The sequence below is a fragment of the Anomaloglossus baeobatrachus genome, chromosome 5 (genome assembly GCF_048569485.1).
Source record: "Anomaloglossus baeobatrachus isolate aAnoBae1 chromosome 5, aAnoBae1.hap1, whole genome shotgun sequence".
Lineage (NCBI taxonomy): Eukaryota > Metazoa > Chordata > Amphibia > Anura > Aromobatidae > Anomaloglossus > Anomaloglossus baeobatrachus.
Genome location: NC_134357.1, coordinates 324,261,648 through 324,274,345, shown reverse-complemented (window position 1 = coordinate 324,274,345; position 12,698 = coordinate 324,261,648). Strand labels below are relative to the sequence as shown.

The window sequence follows — 12,698 nt, the reverse complement described above, 5'->3', positions numbered from 1 at the left end:
GCCCTATCCCCCCTCGTTGCGCTAGTGCCCCGATTCTGGAGCTGGTGGGAACAGTCCATAAGAGCTCCGCTCTTCGCAGGTTAATTGCCGGGTTGTCTGAAGCTTCTCCCCCACCTAAGGTCTATGTACCCCGCCGTGCCTTCAGTCCCGGACCGGTGATAGGACCAGGCTGCCAACCGTTCACTCCACAGGTCCAGGCACCTCATCTCAATCCCCTGCGACCGGGGGTCCAACTCCTCTAGGTCCAGACCACCGTCTGCAACCTAGACAGCTAATCTGGTGAGCCACCACTCCCTGCTTCCTCCACTTCACTTCCCTCTGTGACTTTACTGACACTCTCCTGACCCCTAGGTGGGCGACCCTGTTCCGCTTAAGCCACCCACTGGTGTGTCTTGTGGGTGTGGTGCAGGGTGTTCCTAGGATTTGATTTGCTGTTGGAGGCAGCACTGTAAGATGGGGTCCCAGAACCATGAGGAATTTGAATACTGCACTAAGGGAAAAGAGCGTGCAGTACCCTGTGACGACCTGATAGTCCAGGGGCGTCACATATGCAATGTGTAAGAGCATGTTGGCGCTGTGGCCATTTCATAGCTAAAACCCAAGAAATAAACAAAATGAGCATATATTCTGTATTAAATAGTTAAAGTATATGTAAATAACTTGGAGTACTTAATTAACACTATTTTGATCAAAAAAGAGGAAAATCAATCCGTCCGACACAAAGTGGGGAATATATTATTGTATCTATGGGGAAGGTATTATACTGTCTATATTAACCCTCCGTCACATACAATAGCGGTTCTAACGAGTTCACATACAATGTGACTGTCAGGCGCAGGCTAGAAAAATACCTGTAATATCTAATGTTTGCAATTTCAGTGCTCTAAAAGTCATCAGTGACCTTCATAGGGATGTAATAAAAGAGACTATACATAATCAGGTGCAAAAAAAACCCATTTACTTAACATAAAACTAATAACTCTGAAATACAAACATTTCAAAACTCCCGCCAAATAGTCCCCAGTTCGACTCTGTCAAAAAACTCTACAAAGAAAATTTATGGAAACAAACTTAATTTTAAGGTACCTTAAGTACTATTAAACACATATTCAATCAGAATTAGATCCTGAAGTTTCCCCAGAAAAATTACACTTGCAGAGCATGTGATGAATAAAAACATAAAATACCAACCTTATTGAGTGTGACGTGTTCACATACAATGAGCCTGAGAGATTAGCGCAGTTATATCTGTCCTCCTGAAGCTCTGCAATCCAACTGTGGTATGAGGTTTCACAGAGCTGCTAGAGACAGGAGACTACCTGGAGGGAGGGGATTTCCTCACAATCTGGTGTGGAAGGAGAAATTAAAGTATGTGACGGAGGGTTAAAACCTCATCTTGTGTCAGCCTATCTCAATATAGATAAGAGCAGAGCAAGACAAAGGTCTAGGACACACCTGACACTAGAATTTATAAAAACCAAGCTAGTAGATGGATACTAGAAAATAACTTGTTCTGAACTCCATAGTACAGGGGTCAGGAACCTATGGTTCACGAGCAAGATGTGGCTCTTTTCATTGCTGCATCTGGCTCACAGACAAATCTTTAATAAAAAAAAATACTGTATTTTCCAGTTTGTAAGGTGCACTTTTTTTACCCCCAAAACTGGGGGAAAAATGGGGGTGCGTCTTACAAACTGCATATAGCTTACCGGGGCGGCAGTGATGGCACAGGGTCGGCAATTGGCTGCGGGAGATTGAAAGCAGCCAGCCGGCAGATCACTGTTCCTCACTGCAGTGACACACCACGAGCCCGCAGTATCACTGACCCTCCGCTGCAACACACTGAGCTACGACACCCCCTCTTCCGAGCCCGTTGGCAGATCAATGGTGCCCGCTGCTGTGGCACCCCACGAGCTCGCACCAGTATTGCTGACCCCCTTGAGCCACGACATCCACTCCTTCATGCCCACAGCATTGCCTACCTGCTTCCTGGGACCTTCTGAGCCACTCCCCCCTGGGGAGTATGACTCTCAAGGAATTACATTTTAAAATATGTGGCTTTCATGGCTCTCTGTCAAAAAGGTTCCCGACCCTGCCATTAAAGGTGATAGTGGAAATGCTATTAAAACTACAGAGACAAAGTCTAATAAGGATACCAGAGCATGTTTCAGATAGAGTATATACTGTAGTGTAATCACTGTTGCCTGTTGAGCTTCAGAAGAGTAATAGGATGGCAGTCGGGGGTCTTTAGTAGGCCCTTAGCTGCAACCTTGAATTTCAGCACCCCATGATAGCATTGTGGGGGTGCACGGCGAGCCAATGAGGTATCACACAAGTAATCATGTTATTTTAATGCTGCAGTCAGTGATTAACAGTTACATTTAAATTATTGAAGTCAGTGCAAGCCTTAGGGGTACTTTGCACGTTGCGACATCGCTACTGCGATCTCGTCGGGGTCAAATCGAAAGTGACGCACATCCGGCGCCGGTAACGACGTCGCAACGTGTAAAGCCTAGAAGTACCGATAAACGATCGCAAAAGCGTTGAAAATCGGTGATCGTCAGTCATTTCCATAATTTCGCTGCAGTGACAGGTACGATGTTTTCCTGCGGCACCACACATCGCTGTGTATGAAGCCGCAGGAGCGAGGAACATCTCCTTACCTGCGTCTCGCCTGCAATGAGGAAGGAAGGAGGTGGGCGGGATGTTTACGTCCTGCTCATCTCCGCCCCTCCACTTCTATTGGCCGCCTGCCGTGTGATGCCGAATGACCCGCCCCCTTAGGAAGGAGGCGGGTCGCTGGGCAGGTAAGTGCATGTGAAGCTGCCGTAGCGATAATGTTCGCTACGGCAGCTATCACAAGATATCGCATCTGCGATGGGGCAGGAAATATCGCGCTCGGTATCGCTACAATCGGCTAGTGATGTCACAGCGTGCAAAGTACCCCTAAGCATCAAGATGGAGCAGATACAACCAAGCCCAGATACAGAACCAAGCCATTCAACAAGAGAACTGTTACGGTTGCTGTGGCACTGGAGACTATGTTCGGATTTCTTGCTACTGCACATGTGCGAGCACTGGAGACTAAGCCCTATCTTGGAGCCATTGCACATGTGCGGGTGACATCATCGCTGACACGGTCACATGTCTCTGACACCTTCTAAGCTGATTGGCCGCTGGTCATGTGCTTGTGACACGTGGTCACATGTCTCTGACACCTTCTTTGCCGATTGGTCACTGGTCATGTGCTTGTGACGCTTTGCTCGGTGACAGGCCAGCGTGACGTCATTGCTGTCATTCTGGCAGCGGATTGGCTCTGGTGTCCTCCATCTTGGATGAGGCACAGAGTCTATATAAGACCCTGACGCACGCCGCCCGGCGCTCAGTCCTCTTGGTTCATGCATGAGAGTAGACGCTCTGTGCACGTCCCTCTAGGCATCTCTGTCTATGCTAGGTGAGCGCTACCGGCAGGCTAGCGTTCTTATACCTTACAGCTTCGGCTGCGGTCCGTATCCTTACATCTTAGTGGAGCGGACATAGGCAGGTGCCTGAGGCACATGGTCCAGCTGGGCCTTGTGATTCTACTCGTAGGTGGACGTTGCCGCTAGGGTAACGTTCCTTATACTGCGTCTGGCAGTTGTTCGTATCCTCGCACACTAGGGGAGCGAACATAGGTAGGAGCTTTGTGCGGCTTATGCTGCTGTCCGTCTCTTTTTGCACCACTAGTGGAGCGGACCTAGGTAGGTGCCATATCTAGTGGTTTGTGTCCTCGCACACTAGTGGAGCGAACGCAGGTAGGAGCTTTGTGCGGCTTACGCTGCTGTCCGTCTCCTGGCACCGCTAGAGGAACGGACCTAGGTAGGTGCCATTTCACACTCACTGCTTTTGTCTCTGTGACCATTAACAAAGACCATACCACACACCCTCCAAGTAAGGGAGGAATTGCTTTATTTTCTAATTATATTCCTCTGTGAGTTTAACAGAGGTATTGCACTCTGCACTTGTGCTATTACTATTTACAGTGGCACACTTATATACCCCTTATCCTCTGCCATAGTCTGCAGCAGAGTCTTTGCACGGTGGACCCTGACTGTCTGATATTCCTTTGGGTTTTATTATCAGACAGCCCCCCGTAACAAGAACAAAGCTAAACCACCTGTACATCTATCAGCCAAAGCATGCTCTGTCAGTATATATGAAACCAAATCTTAGGAATACATATCTACGCTCTCCGAAAGGGAAGGCTAAGGCTGCAGAGACAGAAATAATACCCAGATATGACAACCAAGAAGGTCTTGTCACACAGATTGAAAGATTTACCACAAGGACCAAGCCTACTGTGAAGTTTTATATGCAAGAGCAATAACTTCTGAACTGACAATAGTGCCCAACTGAGGACATGACTGCCATTGTATTAGCAAAGCCAATGACTGCAAAAAGAGAAGTTCAGGGCTGATGATGATCTAAATACAACTTCACTGTCTTAATTATCATTCTACCTCTATTTTTTTTTTTATTCAGGGTCAGTAGTGCCAGTGGTTATAACCTACGCTATGTATGAATATTTATTGACTGCTGATAACTCCATCGAGGTGACAGCTGCGTGCTCCTCTGAACCATATGATGGAATATTGATTGTCCAAACAAATGTTGTCTTGGAAAACCCTAAATTTGAAATTAAGGTAAAATTTAATTAACTACTGAGTAGGGATTTATCTTTTACTTTTACATTGCAAAGATACACTTGGGCATCGATTCATCAAGACCGCCAATTTATTTTCTATGCTTTTTTTTTTTTTGAGGCTGTGTTTTTTTTGTCATTTAGAATGAATCAGTCAATTAACAAAGATATGTCATCATGAATAGTCGCCAGGGAGGCCTTTTCTAAATAAACTAGTCAGTGATGGGGAAATGCAAGCAGAACATTATCTGTATATACATTTGAAACAAGAAATTTACATATAATATCTAAAAAGACACATCTGCATGTTCTTCTCACTATGTGACATGAAATAGAAATAAACTTTTCCCGATTTAGGTCAATTAGGAACCAAAATTATTTATATTTGCCAAATGGCAGAATAATGAGTGGTTTATTGGGAACCTGTCACCAGATTTGGCGACTACAAGTTGCAGCCACCACCAGTGGGCTCTTATATACAGCATTCTAGAATACTGTATATACAGTGCCTACAAGTAGTCTTCAACCCCCTGCAGATTTAGCAGGTTTGATAAGATGCAAATAAGTTAGAGCCTGCAAGATTTATTAACAGATGCATAAATCTTACAAACCAACAAGTTATGTTGCTCAGTTAAATTTTAATAAATTTTCAACATAAAAGTGTGTGTCAATTATTATTCAACCCCTAGGTTTAATATTTTGTGGAATAACCCTTGTTTGCAATTACAGCTAATAATCGTCTTTTATAAGACCTGATCAGGCCGGCACAGGTCTCTGGAGTTATCTCGGCCCACTCCTCCATGCAGATCTTCTCCAAGTTATCTAGGTTCTTTGGGTGTCTCATGTGGACTTTAATCTTGAGCTCCTTCCACAAGTTTTCAATTGGGTTAAGGTCAGGAGACTGACTAGGCCACTGCAACACCTTGATTTTTTCCCTCTTGAACCAGGCCTTGGTTTTCTTGGCTGTGTGCTTTGGGTCGTTGTCTTGTTGGAAGATGAAATGACGACCCATCTTAAGATCCTTGATGGAGGAGCGGAGGTTCTTGGCCAAAATCTCCAGGTAGGCCGTGCTATCCATCTTCCCATGGATGCGGACCAGATGGCCAGGCCCCTTGGCTGAGAAACAGCCCCACAGCATGATGCTGCCACCACCATACTTGACTGTAGGGATGGTATTCTTGGGGTCGTATGCAGTGCCATCCAGTCTCCAAACGTCACGTGTGTGGTTGGCACCAAAGATCTCGATCTTGGTCTCATCAGACCAGAGAACCTTGAACCAGTCTGTCTCAGAGTCCTCCAAATGATCATGAGCAAACTGTAGACGAGCCTTGACATGACGCTTTGAAAGTAAAGGTACCTTAGGGGCTCGTCTGGAACGGAGACCATTGCGGTGGAGTACGTTACTTATGGTATTGACTGAAACCAATGTCCCCACTGCCATGAGATCTTCCCGGAGCTCCTTCCTTGTTGTCCTTGGGTTAGCCTTGACTCTTCGGATAAGCCTGGCCTCGGCACGGGAGGAAACTTTCAAAGGCTGTCCAGGCCGTGGAAGGCTAACAGTAGTTCCATAAGCCTTCCACTTCCGGATGATGCTCCCAACAGTGGAGACAGGTAGGCCCAACTCCTTGGAAAGGGTTTTGTACCCCTTGCCAGCCTTGTGACCCTCCACGATCTTGTCTCTGATGGCCTTGGAATGCTCCTTTTGTCTTTCCCATGTTGACCATGTATGAGTGCTGTTCACAAGTTTGGGGAGGGTCTTAATTAGTCAGAAAAGGCTGGAAAAAGAGATAATTAATCCAAACATGTGAAGCTCATTGTTCTTTGTGCCTGAAATACTTCTTAATACTTTAGGGGAACCAAACAGAATTCTGGTGGTTTGAGGGGTTGAATAATAAATGACCCTCTGAATATACTTTTCACAATTTAAAAAAAGAAATAACATTCTTTTTTTGCTGCAGTGCATTTCACACTTCCAGTCTGATCTACAGTCCAAATGTCACAATGCCAAGTTAATTCCGAATGTGTAAACCTGCTAAATCTGCAGGGGGTTGAATACTACGTGTAGGCACTGTAAGAGCCCAGACCACTCTGTAGAACATAAAAGTCCCCTTTATTATACTCACCTAGGTGACGGTCCGGTCCAATGGGTGTCGCTTCTTTCCGGTCCAGTGCCTCCTCTCTGCAGCAATCGCTATCCTTCTACCCAGCCCAGTGTTGGTGACATGTCCTATGTCAGCCACTCAGGCTGGTATAGCGGTCCTGAGCATGTGCACTTTGATCTGCCCTGTTCAGGGTATTGTAGTACACATGCACGGGGTGGTCTTTAACCTTTCCTCGTGCCTGCGCATTACAATACTTTGATCTGCCCTTTTTCAGGTAGAATTGGCGTCTTTTTCAGGCAAATTCATGTGCACATGCCTTTATAGTTTTGACTTCATGCTAAGGAATATCATGACACAAATGGTATTGGCAAGTTGCTCCCTTCCATACCCCATCTAATCAATCACCATAATTTTCCCATCACCTGAAATAAAGAGAGTAGATACAGCTGAATGGAATGAATTTGGCCACCGCAGCCATTTATTACAACACACAACACGAATAAACATTAGATGAAAATAGCTAGCCTCAAATATCCCAACTCATGGAAAGGGAATGGTCCTTGAAGACCCATAAGTCTGGCGAGCAGATTACCTCTAGCCAATTCTACAACTGCTCAGGGACACGATAATAAAACAACCTTGTATCCAATGATAAACACGACCCATGGGCCCACCAAGGCCCCTTTTACGCAGGTATTCCACTAACTTGCTATGACCAAGTTGAGTCCACTTGGTGCTTCAGAGCCATTACCGACAACCCCCCCCCCCCAACTATCCCATATGAAACGTAACACCAACTTTGAGCACTCGCCCCCATTGATGGGACAAAATTAGGAACAATTCAAAGAAGAAAAATACTAAAAAAAAAAACCATCTCAGCTAAACACTCACAAATTAACCCACCTATTTCCCATATATACCCAATATATCTGTCACGGCCGGGCGGTCGGGCAGACCCAGGAGGTGGATCCACTGGACCGAACTCGAAGATGGTGGTAGGGAGTCCGGCAGCTGAAGCACTGATGGGCAGCAGAACAGTCCGTGCAAGTGAAGGCAGCGGAGGAGTCCCTGGGACCACGGAGTCACAGATGGTAGTCCTGGTGACGTAGCTCAGGTTCGGAAGCCGAGATGATATCAGGCGGGGTCCGGAACCTCAGGAGCGAGATGACGGGTCACCGCAGGGATCCGAGATGGTACGGACTGTCAGATGGCAGACGGACAGTGTGCGGGGTTCAGGATACGGCTGACTGGATGGCGAGGCAGGTACGGCTCTACAAAGAGAGATAGGTGAGTACAGGCACATAAACACCAGGAGACCTGACTCCTAGCTCAGGGAACACGAAGATCAGGCCCCGCCCCCTTGGACAATAACCCCCTTTATACCCAGTACCTGTTCAACCTCATTTCCTGTTAATGGGCGCTGGCCCTTTAAGAAAGGGTCAGTGACCGCGCGCGCGCCCTAACGCGCATGCGCGCCGCCCGGGTGCCAGAAGCCAGGGAAGGAGGCTGAGAGGAGGACGCAGGAGAGCCGGCCAGGTCCTGGGAAGCCGTCGGGCGCCGGGATCGGGGACCAGGGGGCCTGGGACGGACGGAATCCGGGGGCTGAGGAGCGGGCAGCGTGGCAGGTGAGCCGGGGAGCGGGGGTGAGGACCCGGGGAGCGTGACAGTACCCCCCCCCCCCACGCCCCCCACCCCGCAACCGGGACATGAAGGCACGGATAAGAGGAGTGCCCACGTGCTCCCTGGGCTCCCAAGACCTATCCTCAGGACCATAGCCTTCCCAGTCCACCAGGAAGAACTGCCGACCTCGAACAGTCTTCATGGCCACGATATCCCTTACCGCATAGATGTCGTCATCGGCAATAGGTGGAGGGGCCGGACTGGCAGCATCGGAGAAGGGACCAAGGATAACCGGCTTGAGCAGGGAGACGTGGAATGAGTTGGGTATCCTCATCGTGGCCGGGAGCTGTAGCTTGTAGGAAACCTCATTGATCTTGCTGAGGACTTTAAACGGCCCAATGTAGCGAGGACCCAGCTTGTATGATGGTATCTTCAGGCGGACGTACTGGGAAGCAAGCCAGACGAGGTCTCCAGGAGAGAAACACGGAGGGTCCAGACGTCTCTTGTCGGCGTGTCTTTTCATCCGCAGGGAAGCACGCCCAAGGGACGATTTGACAGAGTCCCAAATGTTTGCAAAGTCACGGGCTACTGTATCTGCAGCAGGGACATCCGAAGAGGGGGATACAGGCAATGGGATGGAAGGCTGAAGCCCGTAAACAACATGGAAGGGAGAGCTGGAGGACGACTCACTGAAGTGGTGGTTGTGGGAGAATTCAGCCCAAGGTAGAAGGGCGGACCAGTCGTCATGATGGGCATTGACGTAGTGACGTAAGAAAGAGGTCAAGATTTGATTGACCCTCTCTACCTGGCCATTAGACTGAGGATGGTATGCAGATGAAAAGTCCAGAGTCACTCCCAGATGGTTACAGAGAGCCCTCCAGAAGCGGGAAGTGAACTGAGTTCCTCTGTCTGATACGATGTGTAATGGAAAGCCATGCAAGCGGAAGATGTGTTGTATATAGGCGTCCGCGAGTTCCTGAGCAGAGGGCAGTCCAGCCATAGGGACGAAATGGGCCATTTTAGAGAACCGATCCACCACGACCCATATGACTGTGTGTCCGGATGACAATGGCAAGTCCGTAATAAAGTCCATAGCTATGTGTTGCCACGGAACTGAGGGTATCGGTAGAGGCAGAAGACGGCCATAGGGCAGGTGTTTGGGCGTCTTGTTCCTGGCACAAGAGGAACAGGCAGAGACAAAGGCGGCGACGTCAGTGCGAAGGGATGGCCACCAGTAATGGCGTACAATCGCACCCCATGTTCTCTTCTGGCCTGCATGGCCGGCTGTTTTTGAGGCATGACCCCAGTGTAACACTTTTAGCCTGTCGGTCTCCGAGACATAGGTCTTCCCGGGTGGTATTTGGGCCAGAGTGACGGGAGCCACCGGAACAATCTTGCTAGGAGGGATGATAGGTTGGGTAGTCTCTTCCTCCTGCTCCATGGGCATGAGGGACCTAGACAAGGCATCGGCGCGTACATTCTTGTCCGCGGGTCGGAAGTGGAGCTGGAAGTCAAACCTGGCAAAGAATAAGGACCACCTGGCTTGCCGTGGGTTCAGTCGCTGAGCGGACCGCAGGTATTCCAGGTTCTTGTGGTCCGTGTAGATGGTCACGGGGTACACTGCTCCTTCCAGGAGGTAACGCCACTCCTCCAGAGCTAGTTTGACCGCCAATAATTCTCGGTCACCGATGGTGTAATTCCGTTCAGGTGCTGAGAAGCTCTTAGAAAAGAAACCGCAAGTCACCATCTTCCCGGAGGAGGATTTTTGCATGAGCACTGCTCCGGCTCCTGAGGAGGAGGCATCCACCTCCAAGGTGAACTGGCGGTTTAACTCCGGTCGGTGGAGTACAGGAGAGGAGGCGAAAGCTCGCTTCAAAGAGCAAAACGCGGCGTCGGCCGCAGGTGACCAGTCCTTTGGTTTAGCCTCCTTTTTGGTCAAAGCGGAGAGAGGAGCAGTCAGGGCGGAGAAGTGCGGGATAAACTGGCGGTAGTAGTTGGCGAATCCCAGGAACCGTTGGATTGCCTTCAGTCCAGAAGGAGGAGGCCAGTTGAGTATGGAGGAGACCTTCTTTGGATCCATCTGCAACCCAGTACCCGAGATGATGTATCCCAGGAAAGGAAGAGAAGACTGCTCAAAGACGCACTTCTCATATTTGGCGTAGAGACGATTCTCTCTCAGTCTTTGTAGAACCAGCTTTACGTTCTCTCTGTGGGTCTGGAGGTCCGGAGAGAAGACAAGGATGTCATCCAGATAAACTACTACACAGAGGTAGAGGAGGTCCCGGAAAATGTCGTTCACCAGTTCTTGGAATACGGCAGGAGCGTTACACAGACCGAAGGGCATCACGCAGTATTCGTAGTGCCCGTCGCGAGTATTAAATGCGGTCTTCCATTCGTCCCCAGAGCGGATACGAACTAGGTTGTAGGCACCCCGAAGATCCAGTTTGGTGAACACACGGGCTCCTCTGAGCCGGTCGAACAATTCGGGGATGAGCGGTAGGGGGTACTTGTTTTTTTATGGTGATCTGATTCAGACCCCGGTAGTCAATGCATGGGCGAAGGTCACCCTCTTTCTTCTTAACGAAGAAGAAGCCTGCTCCCGCAGGAGAGGAGGATCTCCGGATGAATCCCTTTGCCAGGCTTTCCGTGATGTATGTGGACATGGCCCTGGTTTCAGCTGGAGACAACGGATATATCCGTCCTCGAGGTGGTGTTGTTCCTGGGAGCAGGTCGATGGCGCAATCGTAGGGACGGTGTGGCGGAAGTACCTCAGACTCCTTCTTGTCAAATACGTCCGCGAAGGACCAATAGGCCGAGGGCAGTTCCGGTAGGTTCTCTGGAGCCGGGGGACGTCGGATTGGTTGTAGGGACTTTAGACATCTCTCATGACAGGCAGAGCCCCAACGAGTGATTTCGCCAGTACCCCAGCTGACTGATGGTTCGTGTGTCCGCAACCAAGGAAGTCCCAGCAGGATTTGATGGGACATGTGTGGAAGGACGTAGAGAGCGATGTTCTCGGTGTGCAGAGCACCTATACGCAATTCCACCGGCTTGGTGATCCAGGAGATGGTATCAGAGAGGGGTCTCCCATCCACCGAGGCAATCACTAGGGGCTTATCGAGTGGAGTAACAGGCAGCTGGTACTTGTCCACCGTGGCCTGCTGGATAAAATTGCCTGCTGCTCCGGAGTCGAGGTATGCCTCAGCCGTGAAGCGCGTCTCTCCTGTTGACACTTGTACCGTCCACATAACTGGGTCTGAGAGAGTCCCAGCACCTAGGGTGGCCTCTCCTACCAACCCTAGGCTTTGGAGTTTCCCGGCCTTTCCGGACAGGAGCGTAAGAGATGAGTGCCCTCTCCGCAGTAAAAGCAGAGGCCTTTGGCGAGCCGCTCTGCTCTACGTTGGTCAGACTGTCGTACTCGGTCAACCTGCATGGGCTCGTGGACAGGAATCCCAGCTGTTGATGAGTGAGGCACAGAGGACTTCTGTGGAGGAGGGGAGTGCCGTACTGCACGTCTCTCACGATACAGCTCTTTGGAGCGTTCCTGGAAACGAATGTCCACTCGAGTGGCTAGGGCAATCAGGGCATCTAGGGTGGAGGGCACGTCACGGCCCGCCAACTCATCCTTGATGCGACTCGAGAGTCCTTCCCAGAAGGCGGCTGTCAGGGCCTCATTATTCCACCCGAGTTCAGAAGCCAAAGTACGGAAACGGATGGCATATTGGCCCACCGTCAGTGTTCCTTGACGTAGGCGGAGGAGGGATGAAGCAGACGCAGAGGCGCGTCCCGGCTCGTCGAAGGTGCTGCGAAAGGCCTGCAGGAAGTCTTGAAGGTTCTTGGTCATGGGGTCCTCCTTCTCCCACAAGGGGTTCATCCACGCCAGCGCCTCGCCCTCCAGATGAGACATTATAAAGGCGACCTTGGCTTGGTCAGAGGCGAACAGATGTGGCAGCTGCGTGAAATGAAGGGAACACTGGTTTATGAAGCCCCTGCAGGTCTTGGGATCTCCAGCATAACGAGGTGGTGACGCCAAACGGAGACGGGAAGCATCTGAAGAGGCTGCCACTGGTGCGGGAGCCATGGCTTGCCTAGCTGGGGACCTGGGTGCCGCAGGCGTCATTGATGCTTGTAACGTGTACAGGCGGGTGTCCACGGAGGTCATAAATTGCAACATGCGGGTCTGGACTTCATGCTGACGTTGGAGTTCCTCTTGCAAGGCCGCTAGTGCTGCAGCGGGATCCATGGCCTGATCTTACTGTCACGGCCGGGCGGTCGGGCAGACCCAGGAGGTGGAT

The 12,698-nt window shown here is 50.0% G+C and overlaps 1 protein-coding gene across 2 annotated transcripts in view; it reads left to right on the top strand.

The window, feature by feature from the left end:
- The window catches only part of LOC142311398 (protein-glutamine gamma-glutamyltransferase E-like), a 65,507-nt gene that overhangs the window by 30,794 nt on the left and 22,015 nt on the right, over window positions 1–12,698 (top strand). For both annotated transcript variants that reach the window (XM_075349783.1, XM_075349781.1), the window contains exon 3: window positions 4,522–4,682. In XM_075349783.1, the coding sequence (XP_075205898.1) occupies window positions 4,522–4,682 (161 nt within the window). The remainder of the gene's footprint in view (window positions 1–4,521; window positions 4,683–12,698) is intronic.